Source organism: Photinus pyralis, unplaced genomic scaffold (genome assembly GCF_008802855.1).
Source record: "Photinus pyralis isolate 1611_PpyrPB1 unplaced genomic scaffold, Ppyr1.3 Ppyr1.4_LG4, whole genome shotgun sequence".
NCBI lineage: Eukaryota > Metazoa > Arthropoda > Insecta > Coleoptera > Lampyridae > Photinus > Photinus pyralis.
Genome location: NW_022170511.1, coordinates 15,248,145 through 15,266,402, shown reverse-complemented (window position 1 = coordinate 15,266,402; position 18,258 = coordinate 15,248,145). Strand labels below are relative to the sequence as shown.

At 35.6% G+C, this 18,258-nt stretch overlaps 1 protein-coding gene across 6 annotated transcripts in view; it reads left to right on the top strand.

Annotated features, from left to right (window-relative positions):
• LOC116169452 (liprin-beta-1) overlaps positions 1–18,258 on the top strand; it is an 83,304-nt gene that overhangs the window by 38,106 nt on the left and 26,940 nt on the right. For 4 of the 6 annotated variants that reach the window (XM_031485542.1, XM_031485545.1, XM_031485541.1 and 1 more), the window contains exon 1: positions 6,998–8,169. The exons of 1 other annotated variant lie outside the window; for it this stretch is intronic. In XM_031485542.1, coding sequence (XP_031341402.1) covers positions 7,311–8,169 — 859 coding nt within the window. In that variant the 5' untranslated portion in view covers positions 6,998–7,310. Of the gene's footprint in view, positions 1–6,995; positions 8,170–18,258 lie in introns of those variants that run through there. One more of the 6 variants, XM_031485546.1, reaches the window with a different exon arrangement.

Below are 18,258 nucleotides of genomic sequence, written 5' to 3'. Positions count from 1 at the left end.
ACCTTGGGATTTCTTCGGTTACGTAACTGAGAAGTGACCTTATTTGTTCAAGGTCGTGGCCTTGGTACCGAAACTAGGCCGTGGCCTTGTTATCATGGTGCATTATTAATGTAATCTATGAGATGAGTGCGAACAAATCAAAAGAACAGCGTGCCATAAGTAAATAAAATGATCGAAAGATGTATCGCAAAACCTAAGTTATTCTTAAAAAATGACAAATTATGCATTTCAAAATTTTACAAATAATAAAAAAAGATTAATTAAAATTGTTTTGTGTTTTAAATAAAATTTTTCTTTTCCTTTCCATCTACTTTGAATAAAATCTCTATGCACTGGCCGAGATAATGAGGGGATGCAATCAACCCTTAAAGAACAAATAAATTAATTTCGCGTCCCAGAAAGTCTAATTAACGTACAAACTCCAATTAATTTTACGTTGGCGTGAATTTTTTTATGGCAAACACCATTGCAACTAAGTGGCTTGTCGTGGATAATTCCAGGATGAAGTTTTTGAAGATGTCCTTTTGTGTGAATCATATACAATGACATAAACGTAAACAAACTTTTTCAGTCATTTTTGCATTAGGCATCGACATATAGAGATGAAGTGCGCGTGCCAATGCTTAGCGCGGATACTGCAGGTGAGAGAGAAGGAAAAACTAAACAAGCTCTCTCAATCGCGTTTCTGTTGGTCGCATTCAAATTAAATTGAAAGCACCAATAAGATGCGTAACCGTAAGATAGGTCTTGCCTCTTAGTTTCCCCTTCTCTCTGACCTGCAGTATCCGCGATAAGCATTGGCACGCGCACTTTATCTCTATATGTCGATGATTAGGCCAATTCAAAAAATGGCCGCGGCTAGCTCAGATGTCATCCGCACACTTGCGCATGCGCGATTCTGCCGTTTTATGCCTAAGAATATGCGTACTAAATTTGGTTCCTATCGATTCAACCGTTTAGCCGGAAATGGGAGTACAGACGGACAGATCGACTTCATCGAGATTTTAATTGATTCGGATTCCTGGTGCTTCAACACCCAAAATTCTGTAAAAAAAAGTGAGGGGTCATTTTTTTACCCCAATGCAATACCTCCCTTACTAATATAACATGCGGGTGGTAACCGCAACTCGGTTTATATGTGCGACCAATTTGCTTTCGTAAACAAGTATGTCCAAATCCGAATTAACCTTAGGGTTGGATAGAGAATTGAATAAACGTTAAAATTATATCATGGTCCCCTACGTTCTTTGAATTTTTAACGGGTCGTTTCTTATTATTCTACATTAAATCGCAAAAGCCTTTGCTAATATGATAACCACGAGCCAAAATTTAAATATCACTGCTTCATTTTCCCAAATGAAATTTAATTTTGTTGTTCAGTTAAGTGAATAACCATGTCATGACTTTATGATCGAACCTGTGTCTTCAAATTCAAATGACTCGTAATAAATATGGTGCAATTGGCAAATAACGATAAATACTCTCAAATGGCATTAACTATTTTTAGTTCTCGAGCATTTGTGCGACAGTAATGTCAGTCACGAAATCTGATTAACATATAAAGTTGTTCGGTTAAATGAAACACTTACTTAATAACGGCCCTGCAATTTAATCCACTTAGAAAATCGCAATGCAACTTGCGAATCTAGGTCGCGTGCACCAGTTGCCAGCGAGTGAAGTTGGGCTAAAATTATTAGCCTTTTTAGTTAGACGTTTGAATTGAAGCACAATTTAATGAAACTTTCATTGCTGAAAATACGTCGAGGTTATATCGCAAATTTCATTTTGCCGCCTTAATTGCGCATGAATATGAAATGTCAATTTTGATTATCTAATTTTAACTTCATTGTAAGTTGAGAGTGTAAAATTGTATTATATTATAGCTATATAGTACCCCTTTATACAGGATATATACTCCCTTACTAATAAATTAGATTTACTGCAAGATTCGTTCAACAGGCGAGAAAAAGGTAAAATAAACGTAAAGCGTTTGGAAAAAAATGAGAAAATATACCCAGATGTTGGGGTTTTCATTTTGAAAAACTAATTCTTCGTTGCGCAACTGAGTAATAGTGGTCACGGACATACAGACATATTATTACACGAGGGTAAGATTTTCGAGTATGATTCATTTTCGTAAATATATCTAGAATTTTATTTGTTCATAATGGACAACTCATTGCTTCCAATAAACTATTCTTAATGGTCTAATGGCCGTATGTACCGACAAATTTCAAAATTTTATTTTCAATGCCATCAATTTGTCGTTTGTTACTTTTCTTATTTCGTTTTGTCATGTTTCATTTTCAAGGTTACCATAGGTCAACAACCTCCTCTCTTGCAGTCACATTTTACTCACAGCGCCATTAAAGGTCAATGTCCCCATTTTTGTAATGTAACATTTTATTTTCAATGTCATCAAAGTTCAATGACCTCATTTTTGTCATATCTTATTTAATTTTCAGGAGCAATATGGCCCCCTTTTTTGTGGTGTATTTAATTTGCAAGGTGATCAAAATTCAATTATCTACAACTTTGGTAGGTATGTAATTGACTATTTGCAAGGTCATCGGAAGTTACTGACCCCATTTTTGTAATGACATTTTATTTTCAAGGTCATCAGTTTGTCATTTTTGTCGTTTGTTATTTTTCTTATTTCGCGTTGTGCATGTTTCATTTTCAAGGTTCAATGACCTCCGATTTTTTTTGCTGTGTAAAGTCCATTTTCAAGGACATCCTATTTTTGTTACATCAAAGATCTAATTTTGGCGGTATCAAAATTCACTTTCAAGATAATCCAAAGTCAATTACGCTATTTGATTTGAGTTCAAGGACACATAATTAGGATATAAAGCGCGGCTGTGTTCGTTTATAATTGAATCAATCGACATCTTTCTTTTACTAAAGATAGATTTTTCTGATTTAAATACATTGTGCAAACCGTTTAAAAATCATAGTGAACTTCAAATATCGAAAAAATACAGTGTGTTGGAAATTAATGTGAGTAGTAGTGGTGTAAAAGAAAAAAATTCTCCTTCGTACGTGATGGTTTTGGCCGTTTGTCTGTCCGTCTCTTCCTCGTCTCAATTTAGAACGAAAAAAGACAGATGTCAAACATTCGCCAATCGATTTCTATGAGTTCACAGCGCTATTGAATATGAGCCGGATTGAAAGTCTGGTTTCCGAATGCGAGCTGAGTGGCAAATAATTCCCCTACTGAAAATCGTATGCGATTCTTCGTTCTTAATCATGTGTCCTTGAACTCACCTGTAGTTTTTTAAGGTCATTGAAAATGGAATATGACACCGCAAACATTCAACTTTGATTACCTTGAAAATAAAACATGACAACATAACAGTTGGCGGTGATCTCTGATGACCTTGAAAATGAACTAGCACAACACAAAAAGGAATCGTTGAGGTCATTGAACTTGGATAACCTTGAAAATGAAATATGATACGACAAAAATGAGGTTATTTAACGTTATTGACCTTGAAAATAAAATGTGCCATTACAAAAATTGATCTTTACTGACCTGGAATAAGCTGTGGCACCGCAAGCAATGGGGTAGATGACCTTGAAAGCGGATGCCCTGGCACCTGGTCAGCGGCAGTTGTCGAGCGACCTTGAACTGGTCCAGGTTCGCATTGAGCATGATACTGGAATATAGTAAGATACGCTCAATTGGCGAAGGAATTTAAAACTTGCTTGCGCATCACATCATCGGTTGACAACTAAATTTTAGCGGCGCCGTGGATCGATTTGAAATTTACATTGTTGATAGCAAACACGCACCCATTAATCACAAACAGATTTAATTGAACTAGGAATCTCAATTGACAAGTTTTCCCGACAGCTGGCGATGTCATATTCGGTTCGCGCCATTATTCCCCATGCTGTAGCGCACGGCCTGTAATTGTGTCATGTGTGTTTATTCGAACCCACTGTGCGACCGAGATAGAGGGCCAGATTTTTGTTTTCTTATTCAATATTACAGGTGTTGATCAAAATTTGCGTAGTACATTTTCGGAAGCTGATCGAGGCCACTGAGTCTGCGACAACCTCTTGAAATACCTGAGCCTGACACCACCCTATCGCGGCCAGATACCACAGATCAGCACACTCAAGGATAGGGCTGGGCGATTACGGGTTTGAATAATCGATAATCGATTATGAAAAATAATCGATAATCGATTATGAAAAATAATCGATTACACTGATTAATCGATTAATCAAATAATCGATTAATCAAATAATCGTTTAATCAAATAATCGATTAATCAAATCATCGATTAATCACCTAATCGTTTAATCAAAAGTCGATTGTCACATACAAGGAGTGATAAATATCTGTTTGTATGCATTAATACGTTAATTATTTAATAATAAAAATAAAAAATAATTCCATTACTCTTTTCATCAAATCGTTCATTACTAGGCAGATCGATTAATCAATAATCAACAAAGTGTCCCTGGTTCGAATCCGGGTTCGGGCATGGATATTTGCAAATGCATAGTGGGTTGGTTGGTAGAACAGCCTTGGCTGAAACCCTGCCCATTTGAAAATGAAGGTCAAAAATAAAAATAAATAAATAAAAATAAATGATTAGGCAGCTTACTCTCCGATGAGGTGTGCTTTAGTTTTGATGATACAATCTTAATTCATTTTAGCTGCTTAAAGTGACGTTTTAACATCCGCTATAAAATAAAATAATACTTGTGAGCTGTGAGTGCTCCTTTTTGCGTAAACTGATGATCCAGCTAATAATAATCAATTAAAATTTACTTAATAATTGATTAATCAAACAATCGATTAATCAAATAACCGATTAATCAAATCAAACAATCGATTAATCAAACAATCGATTAATCAAATAACCGATTAATCAAATAATCGATTAATCAAATAATCGATTAATCGATTAATTTAATAGAATAATCAAACCCGATTATCGATTATCGTTTGATTATAATCGATTAATCGATTTTTTTGCCCAACGCTACTCAAGGATACCAACATTTGTTATTGTGGTTATATTCTATATATACAGGGTGTATAACATTGTTATAAAATAAATTCCAATTGTGCGTTTATAAATTTTATTTAGAATCTTGGTCACGACTGCTGCAGTGCCCACCAAGAACTCTGATCGAATTAGCGCCAGTCGAGGGATCTTCCTTTTATACAGATATGATTACTGACAAGACCGGGAAGTGGAAATTATACCTATTGCGCGCCATGTTTTGTTATTGTTATAGTGAGTGACATCTAGCGATCGATAATGTAGTTAATTTTTAAGGCAGCGTTTACACGCTCTATGAATAAAATAACGCATACATTGTTACCTTACCGAAATGGAACGTTGTGTATTGAAAATCTCTCAACAATGCCTTGTAGAGCTCAAAGAGTGGCAATGAGAATGTGTTTTCTATTTTTTTATATCTCTTTAAATAACATCAGAAAAAAATAAAAACGAATTTGACAAATTTCGGTTTTTCTCATATCTTCGGAAGCAATCGGAATTTTCTGGTTTTTCTTTAAAGCATGATAATAACTGTTTAATTACGCAACTTTTTCCTAATTTGACAATTGGGTTTTCCGTGTTTGTTTAAAAAACCTTGAAAATGAACACTAAGCACATTAAAAAAAATTTTTGTTTTGATTTTACCTGCATAACCGACTTACCTCTGGGTTTTGACTTCACTCGTTTCAGCTGCATTGAAAAAACTCACTTTTCGAGAAAAGGGCGGCAACCGTTAACACGAGAACCTTTAGCAGTCTGACTGCCCCTTTATAAACCCGTCAGAACTCATTTTGTGTTAGATGGGATTCTAAGTCGAATTAATACACGACTTCAATCCGTCATGCACTAACTCTCGATAGCCAACCTGCGTAGTGACGTAAGCAGCGCTCGGTCAATATCGGCATTTCGTCGGGTTTGTGACAAAATTTAAGTTTTACGATATTATATGTTGTTTATTGACATGTTGCAATTAGAAAAAACAGTTTTATATGAAATGTTTAATTACAGGTTATAAACTTTACAATAAGACACAAAAAAGTTATATTAATTTTTTTCAAGAAGACCCAATTGTCAGATCACCATGATAGACATCCTTATCTTAGACACAGTGTATATACGTGCGAGGTGAGGCGGCACAGCCGATCACCCGAGCTGAATATGTCCAGAAAAAATTGGACATATCCTACAAACCCACCCTAACCGTCGAGTTATTGACTATAGTGTATGTGAATACCTACACTGTGGTCATCAGTGAACAACTCGTCTCCTTTGACATCTATTGTCATGTCTTAGTTGGTGCCTATTTAATTGTTTCTAAAAAAAGTAGGTAATATTTGGAGACTATTATGTGTCGGCCATAATTTTAGGCAGGTAGTGATATAATGTTTTAAGGTCACCTTGAATAATTTCATAATTTTTGTGTAATCCATAGCAAGTTGTGAGAGTGAATTTTAATTATATCTGAACTTTATAATTGAATACATATTCTTATTTTCCAACCATTTCGTCAAGTAGGATTCAAATTTTGCTTTGTTATACGTGCTCATTTTATTGAACGTTTAATGAGTCATAATTATAATGCATGAAAATTAAAACAGCGTAAGTATCTTCCCATATTTTAAAATTTCTTCATTTATTTACAAACAAAACTTTAATTGGCGCCGTTCGCGTAATAAAATTACTTTCTCATGAAGGCTTGGTGCAAACAAGTACTCATTAAAAAGGTCACGTGTTTTAATTGCAAACGGCTATCGTTATCTCACTTACAGTAACTTCTTTATGGTTTTGATTATTTAATTGATTGATGCGCGGCACCTAAATTTCACTTCTTCCCTCCGCATTCTAAACAATCTAAATAGATTTGATAAATGGATTCTACAGTATTTCATTCGCCAAGTCGCATTTAAGATACAAACATAACGTAACTGACTAAATAACTGAGTTATTTTAAGTCTGTCGCGACTGTACGCATAAGGCATTGCTCAGTCGTTGCTGAGACGTTGTTAATAACGTTACCACTTGACATTTGTATTGAATAATTAATAAATATTACGCTCTCTTAACTAAAGTGGCCATTATTGCTGGGATTTAATTATTAGTTTATTGTTTGTTGGTCGTGTTTTCGCCTCGTATTAAAAACGCTCTCTACGAACGTGTGAATCTTTACGTAAATATTTAGTGTGAACTTCCAAATTACCTTCATAAATCAATGACAAGGGTACTTAGGTGGACTTATCGTTGGTTCTTCATACGCACGCGAACGTAGCTTAAAAATAAACTGGTAGGATGCGCGATCGGTGTTGCGGGGGTGGCACGATGGTAGCAGCTGCAGTGGCAGTTCTCGAGGAACAAAATGTGAAAGTAAACCGCCCTTTTTTAAACACTTGCAGTGCTGAACAATTGAGAGACTCGTTACCGTACACAAAAGAAGCGTGCTCGCCCTCAAGCAGCTCCAGTAATCAAACCTACAATGATAAGAATGCATCGAGTAACAATGACGCTGAAGGGCCTTTACACTGGCTCGACCATAATCCAAATCCTCCATACAGTAATGATAATACGAACGGCGCAGCGGCGCAAAGTGAAATTGAAAATCACTTCTCAGGAATGGCGCGTGAAACACGGAAGTCGAAATCCCCTACGAATTTACACGCTAGATCTAAAAATATCACAAGTTTAGAAGAGGCTCTGGGCGGTAACTTTTCGGTAAGGAATCAAGTAAATTATATCGACAGAATTGTTTCGGACAGGGGCGATTTCGAATCACGAGATTTATTCGACGATAGTAGTTTTTTTAGTTTTTCGATTCAAAGTGCGGACCACAACTTCGAGGAGGCCGTTAACGATTTTAATTTAACTGCGGAGGACATACAAAATTTTGTTTCCAAATACGACTCGTCGTCATCGAAACGAACGTCCACAACGGAAGATCGGGACGGTGAGGATAATCATCAATACGCGATCGAAAAGGGCGAACGTTTGTCCTCCGATTATTCCGTCGATAATTTCGATAGCGATTCGAGTGACGTGGACTCGTCCAGTGCGACAGATAGTGATTCGATCGGTGAGCATATTATTAACGAAGGACTGGCGACCATTACGGAAGAGGATCGCGCTACCGCGAGTAGCGTACAATCCGCACCAGGTATTTCATTTTTGTGCTCACTTTAATGTGTGGCATGTCTAAATTTGATTTTATGCGACATGTGCTCGAAGTTTACGTCTGCATGGCGTTATAAATGGAATTACGAATTGAGAGCATCGTACCCTAACTAAAAATGTCAGTTTTGTATCAATATACCATAAGCCCATAGGAGTCACGAAAACCCAGTGTTTTTTTACAGAGGTATAAAGTTGGCATCTAATTAGTACCTACAGTTGGTAGCAAGTAGATCTTACTCAATTTATCCAACAAAGAACCTTATACTAACTTGAGAATCGCGAGATTTATGGATTTTTGGCCTATAATTCGCAAATTATCCATAGCTGGTGACGGAAATGACAACAAAAGGAAATTGAAGGGAAACAAGATACTAGAAGTTGAGACGTGTACACGGTGTTATCGAAGGTTTCTGAATATGACAGTGCCACGTGCGTAAAGGCAGCCAGTACGCGCTGTAGTACCCTTGAGTGAAGGACCTCGATTCCTTCACTCAACGGTAGTACCGTTTAAGTACTATCTTAAAATGACAAAAAAAATTGCTACCAATTAAGAATGCTGATATTTCGATGTACTGTCTGGCGGTATTTGGAAGTTAGTCAGTACATTGGATGTCGATAACCAGCACATTATTATACAATATATGTAGTACTTTTTGGGTACCTATACAGAATATCTCGCAGAATATATACACAATCAGTTTTTTGATACGTCTTGTATTGGCTAGCGGCATTTGGACAGTAGTACACGATAAACTTGATTTTATAGCATATGTTAAAACTCGTGTTAAAATGACATTTTAATAAGTTTGAATGAGTAGGCTAAGTCGTGAGGATAGATTAAGTGAAACAGATCATTATGCATTCTAATGACATCTGTCATCCTTATTTCAAATGTCACGCGGAGCGTCATATAACAGCCGTTCACTATTCAGAACATATGACAATGCTGTTTCTATAAAAACGACCGCGACGGCAGAACCTAAGCTTGCTATTTTTGGCGTCTAAATTAAATTCAGAATTGTGAGAAACCTTTACAATGCTTTATATGACTTCTGCTTATGAAATAAAGGCTGCAAAATCCAGAGCTCCGTGGTTGATCGATAATATTAAAAAAATTATTTCTATACGTGATAAGGCTCTGCAAAAATTAAAAAAAAAGTAACCATTAAAAGAGCAAAAAGAGCGTATCTTGATTTCTGCGTACGAAATGACAGCAGCCAAACTTTGCTTATGCAATTTAGCGTGATAAAAGCAGCGATGTTGCACAATGTTATCATCTGATAGTGTATGTGCGATTTATGATGGTGCTATAAAGGAAGAGATCCTATTCTCTAATGAACTCAAAAAGCGACCTCAAAAGCCAATGATGTTACGGCTGAAATATTCGACTTACGAACGAGCCTGTACAGCGAGTTCATGATTTTGGACTTTCTGTCCGTTCGTCTGTGTACATGATAACTCGCGAACGGTTTCGAAATTTCAAATTCTCGTTTCAGTATTATGTTTATTATCACTCAAGGAAGAACTGATAAAATTTTCGTTTTTTTTTTCATTATTAATAGTGCGGCTATGATCTCGATCTCATAATAAGCAATTTTGAATAAACAATTTGGATTGGCGGAGGACTAGATTATATCAAGATCAGGTTACGTAATCGTCCAAGCTAAGCCTTGTTTGGTCGGCATATACGAGGACTTATTTGTAACTTTCGATTTCTAATAGCCATACTGTCTCGTGATACTGTAATCTAGTAAGACCTCACGCGCACGCCTGCGCTTCTAATGACGTCACTGGTTGTCAAATTTGATATACAGGTACCATGATATATCTATAAAAAATAATATCATGATATGATGACATTCAGCCCTGTGATCAGAAATGTCAAACTAAACGTGCAGGTTATCTGCCAAAACCGTTATCATGCAAACACAAACAAACTTAGAGATCATCTTAAATTAGATACAGTAGAGTGAGTTTTTTTTTTTCATTTTAAGCATTAGAATCTCAAAAACCGTAAAACATAGAGATTCGGTTAAATGAGGAAAGAGTTGTCGTTTTAAGAGCTTATTCAAGATATGCTTTTGTTTTTTGAGAAAAAAATCCACAGTTTACTAGATATGAGCGAAAAACAGATCAGTGATTTTTCTTTTAAATGTTGTAGAATCGTTAGTATTAAAAATACAGAAATAGGCAAAGAACAAAAATCGAGACAAAAATAGTAGAAATAGTAGAAATAGTAATAGATAGAACCATAGTTGACTGTCAAATTTTTAAACTGCATTTTTTTTTGTTTACAATCATATACCTAAGGTTCATTGTACTTTTTTGACAAATAAATATTTGGTTTAGGTGCTCTTATACTTGCAGTTGGGTGTGCGGCGGGGCACCGTTGTGTTGCAACCAGCGTAAATTACGTCGTGTTTCCAAATCTAACCCATTCCTATATATCTTGAAATTCATTTGGTAGAAAATGAAGATAACGTTGGCCTGTCCAATTTTCATCGTAAATTAAAGGCGCATTCTTGGATCCAACAATTTTGCACCAAACATTAAATCCAAGTTTTCTTTGAGGCTTTCAACAATGAACAGCAGTATTTTGTTCTCGATTTTGTTTATTGTTTTCCATGGCATGATACGATCTAGTTTTAATAGTGTATTGAATATAATTATTACTTTAACTTTCATATAGTGAATTTTCGAAGATGGCCTTTAAATATGTTAAATATGCCACAGTTGCACTATTTACCTATCTCACTAGACAGTGTTTTCCATGTTTATTTACCTCTCAATAATACGAAATTTCCTGCAGCGCGTTTATTTATTAAAGTACATTTAGCAAGCCTTATAAAGAGGAAAATTTGTCCTTTTTAAAAATGTCAAAGCCAACTATGACTACCATTAAAAAAATTAAAGTTTGCATTACCTAATACCTATAACTCAAAAATTGTAAAATATTGAAGGAAATTAGTATATTCATCATGTTAAGCATCATAATGTCTAAAACTTTTATTCATAAATAAGAAAGTGGCCATTGTGCAACCACATTTTAAAACTGGTGTTAGATTTGCTTGTATTCCAAGTGACTATGTATTCAATTTCATTTAAATGCTTCCGTAAATAAGGAAGTTTTTAAATATCTTCATAAATAAAAAAGTTAAACGTTAAACCAAGTTTTTGACACTGCGCATGCGCAAAACCAAAAAATATCCTTGAACCAAACCCTTTCAAATGAGCCCTATATCGCCCAAATCGGTTCAGTGGTGTACAAGGAGTACGTGTGACGGACGAACGGACGGTACAAAGTACAGCCAATAGGGTTTTTTCACTTTAAGGAAAACACGCTAACAATATCGATACACTACAGGGCCGATTAGTTGTGCGAATAACCTAAGCCAGTTGAGCAATTGAGCATATCTTAATAGATGAACCTGCCTTATCTGCAGTTTTATCATTTACATATTGCGATTGAATCTCACATAAAGTAAGGTTATAAATTGGCCCTTTGAGTCGAATCAAAATATGGAATTGTTTCGCATTGTATTAAATATTTATCGCTATGCTTTTGATTATTCATATTGTTTATTTATTCATTTGGATTGCAAAGCAGAATATTGAAATATTCATCCTGTGTGTAATGAAGTTTCAGATAAAATCGAGGATAAAATAATCAAATTTGAAACGATAAAGAAGTTATCGTAACAAAAGATAACGAGTCATTCGCAATTATAAACAAATGGTACTTGTTTGTGCAAAGCCTAAGATTAATTTGGCGATAACGTAATTTTATTGCGTAAACGACTATTGTTTGGTAATAATAAGTTTTGTATGTAAATTTAGTGAAGAAATTTTAATATGGTGATATTCAGATATTATATGTTTTAATTGGTACACAAAACAGTGGCTAATATTAACAAGTACAACGAACTAATTGTATACCCTACCCTTGAAAAAAGTTGAAACGTAAATAATATTCAATCATAACATCTATAGGTTGTATCGGGTTGTATGCAGTGGCGTAACTATATAATTTGTGTTCCCCCGCAAAAATTAATCAGGGCTTCCTTGTGTCGCGTGATGATTAATTGAAAACCTGCAAGACCATCTGACAGTGTGTTCCAACTAAAGCCGGAACTATTTCTAACTTTCTTATTACTGTGGGTTCCAAGTTGGTTACATTATTAAATGTATGGAACAAAGTTTTTACATTTAAATAGTAACGGACAAACGGTATCAAGGTTTGGTTGAATAACTGAATAATTTAAATGAAACAAATATATCTCGCAGATATTAAATAATTATAAGTATCTTCGATATTTTAAATGACGTACATATGTTACTGTAGCGAATTTTCTAGAGAGATATCCCGGTACCAACAAGTCGCCAAAGGATTAGTAACTGGCGATAATGAATGAAAGCGAATGTGACGCGTTATTTCCGGGAAATATGATTACTTACTCTAGAATCTTTTTATTCGCTATATAAGCAAATTGAGTTGGGTATGAGTTAAATTCCAACATCGATGCCGATGTGATAAATAGTGAAATTCTCGTTTGTGTTATAAATTTACATGTTATATCTACCTACATTTTAACTTTTGGGAAACATAATTTTGTATATATTGCGAAAAGTACCTAATGACGATTTATTACGACTATTATCTTGGTTTAAATATGATTTTTAAGTGTTGAGCAATAAATAGAAGGGGTACCCGAGGGGGTGTCCATATTTGGACCACTTACTCTAATTATTTTGTTAATTGGCGAAATGTGGACGTTTAAATGGTTAAAATTTTTTATTTTCTATTTAACGACCTAACATGTTTAATGCAATATTACATTATACTGCACATGTGTATAACGGGCGATCAAAAATGAGTTGCTGTCGAGTCGCCTTTGGAAGTTTAAGTTAAATATGATTTCCCATGTAAACAAAAATTCCAAAGGTGACTCGACAGCAACTCATCTTTGATCGCATTGTATCATGTGAGCCCGAAATATGGATTTCAGGTACGCTTGGGAAATATATTCATGCTGCATAATTGCACCACTTATCACAAAAGTTTTCCATTTTTCGAGCCATTTTTATATTCTGAGTTAACCGACCACGATGCCAGCAATTTTCAGCGCTTATACCTTGTCTCTGCCAATTTGCTCTGTTAATCACGACGTTTAGTCCACAAATAAAACCCGGAAAGCAATTTTGTATTCGTAAAAAGTTTTTAGGACTACTAGAATACAGTGCTTTAGAGACTCGCATGAGACAGAGTTACGAAGATTACGCACAAAAGGAAAGTAAATTACCATAAAGCCTTTTGATATACGTCAAGTACACATGCTTAAAAAATCGAAACCGAACGCGTGCTTTTTACTTTTTCAACAAAAGTGCTACGATACACAAACAAAACCGCAACTAAATCGGTCGTATAAATATTTATCTTGCGCTCATCCACCATTAAAAGACAGAAGTTACTAATACTCCCCCATTGCCTACTTTTGTTTTGTTTCACTGCATTGGATACGTAATGCAACCGATAAATCGTCTTTCAGTATTATGAGGCTACAAGGAAGAGTAAATTAGAGTCATTACAGAGCTCTGTGTGTCACTGACCTCCTTAAAGCCGTATTGTGTTGATTAATTGATTAATTCCAAAGCTCCGTCTGGTTCGAATCGAGATAATTTCGTAAATAGCATGGCAGCCATGACTGGAATATAATTAGGCAAGAGCCTTGTATTTATCTTTTGAAGCAAATATCAATTTGGTGAGGGAGTAAATGGAAGTTATTTGACATTAGTGTGTTGTCGTTAAGTCGCGCTTTATTGTTTCTGGAAGCCAGTATCGTGGTGCGTTGATTGCGAAATAAGATGGCGGAAGTAATTGTCGTCAATCGCACCGCATTATTCTGTAATTAAGAAAGAAGTATTTCGAAGTTTCCACCGTTTAACAAACGTTTTATGTTCATTATCAACGCACGGTTGGAAACTGCAGGAAGTCTTTCAGGAGATTTGCGAACAATTGATGCCGTGGAATCATTTCGGAATATTGCAATTGCAGATAGTTTTTTTTTTGGTAGAGTAAGTGAAAGTGGTATCATAACCACCTGTGACATGGATGCAATGGCGGCGTTTTTTGATAAGTGGATTGTTCGTAAAATATATAATACAATACATATTAAAAATAGCCCGCGATAAATTCCAGGTGATCGAGTTAACTGCACTGACGAATCGAAACTAATTTTTTAACGCAATAAAATTCACCCTTTCGATAAATTACAGGTGATTGACTTTCAATTCGCTCGCGGCCCAACGCGAGTTTTCTTACACAACTGAAACGCACCCTGCACCAAATTACAGGTCTCGACGCAAACGCTCTGATGGTTCTCGACGTGAATTCTCTCGCGGCATAATGCGGATTTCCCCTTCATATTATTTTTCGTTCATGAGTCACACCCACCCCGGGACTTAAACCTTTTCCTCTAATCAAAACAAATTTTTCCGCTTAAATTTACTGAAGGTGAAGTGTTTTCACTACGTAGCAGACTTGATAACGGCGACTGCAAAATCAACAAAATCTTCCTGTGATTCGAATAAACTATGCAATTACCAATGACTCATTGGCGCCTCAAGCTTTCGAACGGATTTACATAGTCAGGACACGAATTGAATGCTCGAAATAGCATCCATTAAAAACCATCACTGTAAAAGTTACCAACCTCATATAAATTATCTAAAACAGCACATAGGGTGTAAAAATATACAGCGTGTGGCATTTCAATTTTGAAATGAAATGAAAAAAATAAAAAATACTGTTTAGAGTATTAAATTCACAATCACAAACAGCCATGGGTCGTTGTAACCAAAGTTAGAGCCACAACTGAGCTACTCAGGTCGACCAGTTCTTTTCAAGTTAGAATACTGTATTCCTCCAGAACATTTATACCCAAATTATAAGGAGACATTGATTTTATTCCAGAAATACCGATAGACATTGAGGCGCTATGAAGGAATAGTCATCGGCGATAAAGAACGGAGGCGGATTTCCCGGAAATATGAACACATAAAATGTTCCAGAAAATTCGGGCGCACCCGAGAACACTTAAGTTTGCTATATAAACATATTGAATTGCGATTGACGACAGTTTCATTTTCGACGCCGAAGTGATAAATAGTTTTAGCTGTTATAAATTGTGCACATGTGAATGATAAATTTTAATCATATTTTAACTACCTGCGTATTTGAAATCAATTTAATTTTAGGGAAACTTGATGGTAAATTTGAAGGCAGGAGATGGATTTGAGAGGAAATTAAGGAGAATTTGACAGGGATTAAAGATAAATATACAGGAAACATGCGAGGCAACTAAGGGACACGTAGAGGAACTTGAGGAACAATTTCAGGGGCCGATTAGATAAAAACTTGAAGGAAACTAGATAGGAAGGGAATATCAAAGAAGTAAAAAGGTTTTCGCCCTAAGGCGAGCAACTTTATCGCATATTCCATGAATTGATTAGTAGTTCCTAAAACGACATAGCAATTATGTTGGAAAATGCGCTAATAACTTGAGAATAACTTGAAAAAAATTGAATTGAAAGAGGAAGAACGTTAACATAAAAAAAACACTTTAGAGTATCTTGACAGATATTTTAAAGAAAGGTAAGGGAAACTTGAGAAGGATTAGAGAAAATTGCAGCGTGCAACGATCGTCGATGGAAATGATATTACAACAACTTACAGCCGAAACCTAAAGAATGTACACGATAAATAAACGAAATGCAACATAGCGGTACTTACATATAAAGGAAAAAACGTATATGTATAACCTCCACTGGGACCACAGGCAAATCTCGTCCAAACTATTCACTTCGGAATTCCCAAATTATGAATTCGAACGCCAGAGATCAATATACAGGGTGTCAATTTTAAAACTTGCAGTCGGCCATATTTTCCAATCTAAAGAAGATATTGAAAATCGCGCAAAAGCGTTGCTGGGGTATCGAGGGGGAACCAGAATGAAGTTATGAGTGACATCCCCCCTAACCCCCCTCTTCAAAAATCCTAAATGGCGACCCCATACTTGTGACACATCGTTGGAAAGCTACTGAAAAATGCTTTCCAGTGGTACCAATAAAGTCAATATTCTTTAAGACAATTTAACAAAAATTTAATAATTAACAAAAAAAACTAAATGTTGATATTGAGGGATTTATGGCAAATTGGCCAAGAACTTCAACCTGAGCTGCTTTATTAAGCAATCTTGGTTCTTCTTTAGTTTGGAAAATATGGCCGACTGCAAGTTTTAAAATTGACACCTCGTATATTCGGAACTGATGGCAATTAGAATTCCGCGCGTTCTACTTTACGCTTTCAGCTGTTTTTTTAATCGACGTGAAATCTCAACAGATGGAACAAACTTTAATTGTGCACAACTCTCAACTGAAAGCGCATTTTTAACCGAAATAGCTTAGTAACTATGTAGTTGGGTTATAAGGTAATAGCATGCTATACATATTTATCAATGTTTAAGTTAATGGTAGATTATGAGGAGGAGGATCTTTACATATATACATTTAAAGGCCGCCTAGCATACTCTAACATTCCAAATCTACGGTATATAATGCAAGAAGAAGCTGTTAGAGAAATTTTCCACAGGGTGTTGCATTTAAAAAATACCAACTTTGGGTAAAATCTCATGAGGGTTCCTCCAAAAAATTTTTCAACTACGCCACTGGATTCTTTTTACCTCGGTTTTTATCTTTTTCTTACATTTCTTACGTGGGTAGTAAGCTATGATAACATCCCAAAAAGTCAAGACTCAGAAACAAACCGAGTTGGATTGCGTGCTAGATTAATTCTGTTTGTGGTATTAAAAGTTTCACAAAAAAGTGGCAGAGGATCGCGAAAACCACAAGTCGCTAGTTTTAAAAACCGCTGGGACACTGCAGTCTCAACCAAAATAGGGCACATGGTACATTCGTGGTACATATATAGATTATAGAACCTCGGTACAAAATTAGAATTTTAGAAAATTTACGTTTTGGGTCATTTTTTATGTGGGGGTGATTTTGCGGCACTTTTTTCAAAATTATCTGGAACTATAGATGAAAAATTCTTACCTCAGCCCAGGTTCGAACACCCGACCTCCGGCTTTATAGCCCAACGCTCTACCATTGAACTACAAATTAAATAGAATTAATAAAAAATTGAAGAGGTCTACGAGTACAAGTCTACAACTATTATGATTTATGAGTGGAAATAAAACTACTAAGAAACTACAGATACCGTTTAAATCGAGGTTTAAACTAAACTAAACCCTGAGAAGACGATATTATGCACTTTTCTTCGTTTCAATTTGGTGTAGCCGTTTGCTTGTTTGCATTTTTAGGAAGATGCGCCTTAGTGGAGCACCATTGACCGCGTTTATACATTTTTTCGCAGATTTCTCCACGACTTTTCAGTAGACCAGACCAAAAATTTGAAACATAAAATAACTCTGGTCAGTTTGTGATGCAGAACCGCCCTGATAAACGCGAGGATAAACGAAACAATCGCGGCGAATCTCTTTATATACTTGTAGTGAGTCGAATCCAAAAGAACACCATGTATAGTAGTTGTATTACTTTCAGTCAAGAAAGCTTTGGGATGCTGTATTAAATTAAAACTTTGAAATACCAAATACCGCACGGAAACGTTTATTAAACTTTGCCTAAGCTCTGAATAATCGATGCAGGTATGTAATAAAATTGTAGAATTCAAACTTCAAAGAGAAGCGTATCTAATCTTAGAAGAGACGCTTATATTAAAACCGTATTTAAACAGATTCCCAAAATTGATCTTAAATGTCTTATTTCACAAAATAAATTTGTTTGTAATACATATAAGTACATCACAAACGGTTGTCTCTCCTAAATTGAAATTACCGAAAGTTAATAAGCTCGCTCTATTTTACGCATCTGGATGCCGACGCCGACGCCGCTTAGAACTTGCGGTATACCGAAGGTAATTGAATATCGAACCAATTCCGCCCCCTTCGTCATCAATCAAAGCATTGTCGGTATTTCCTCCTTAGGGACGTTG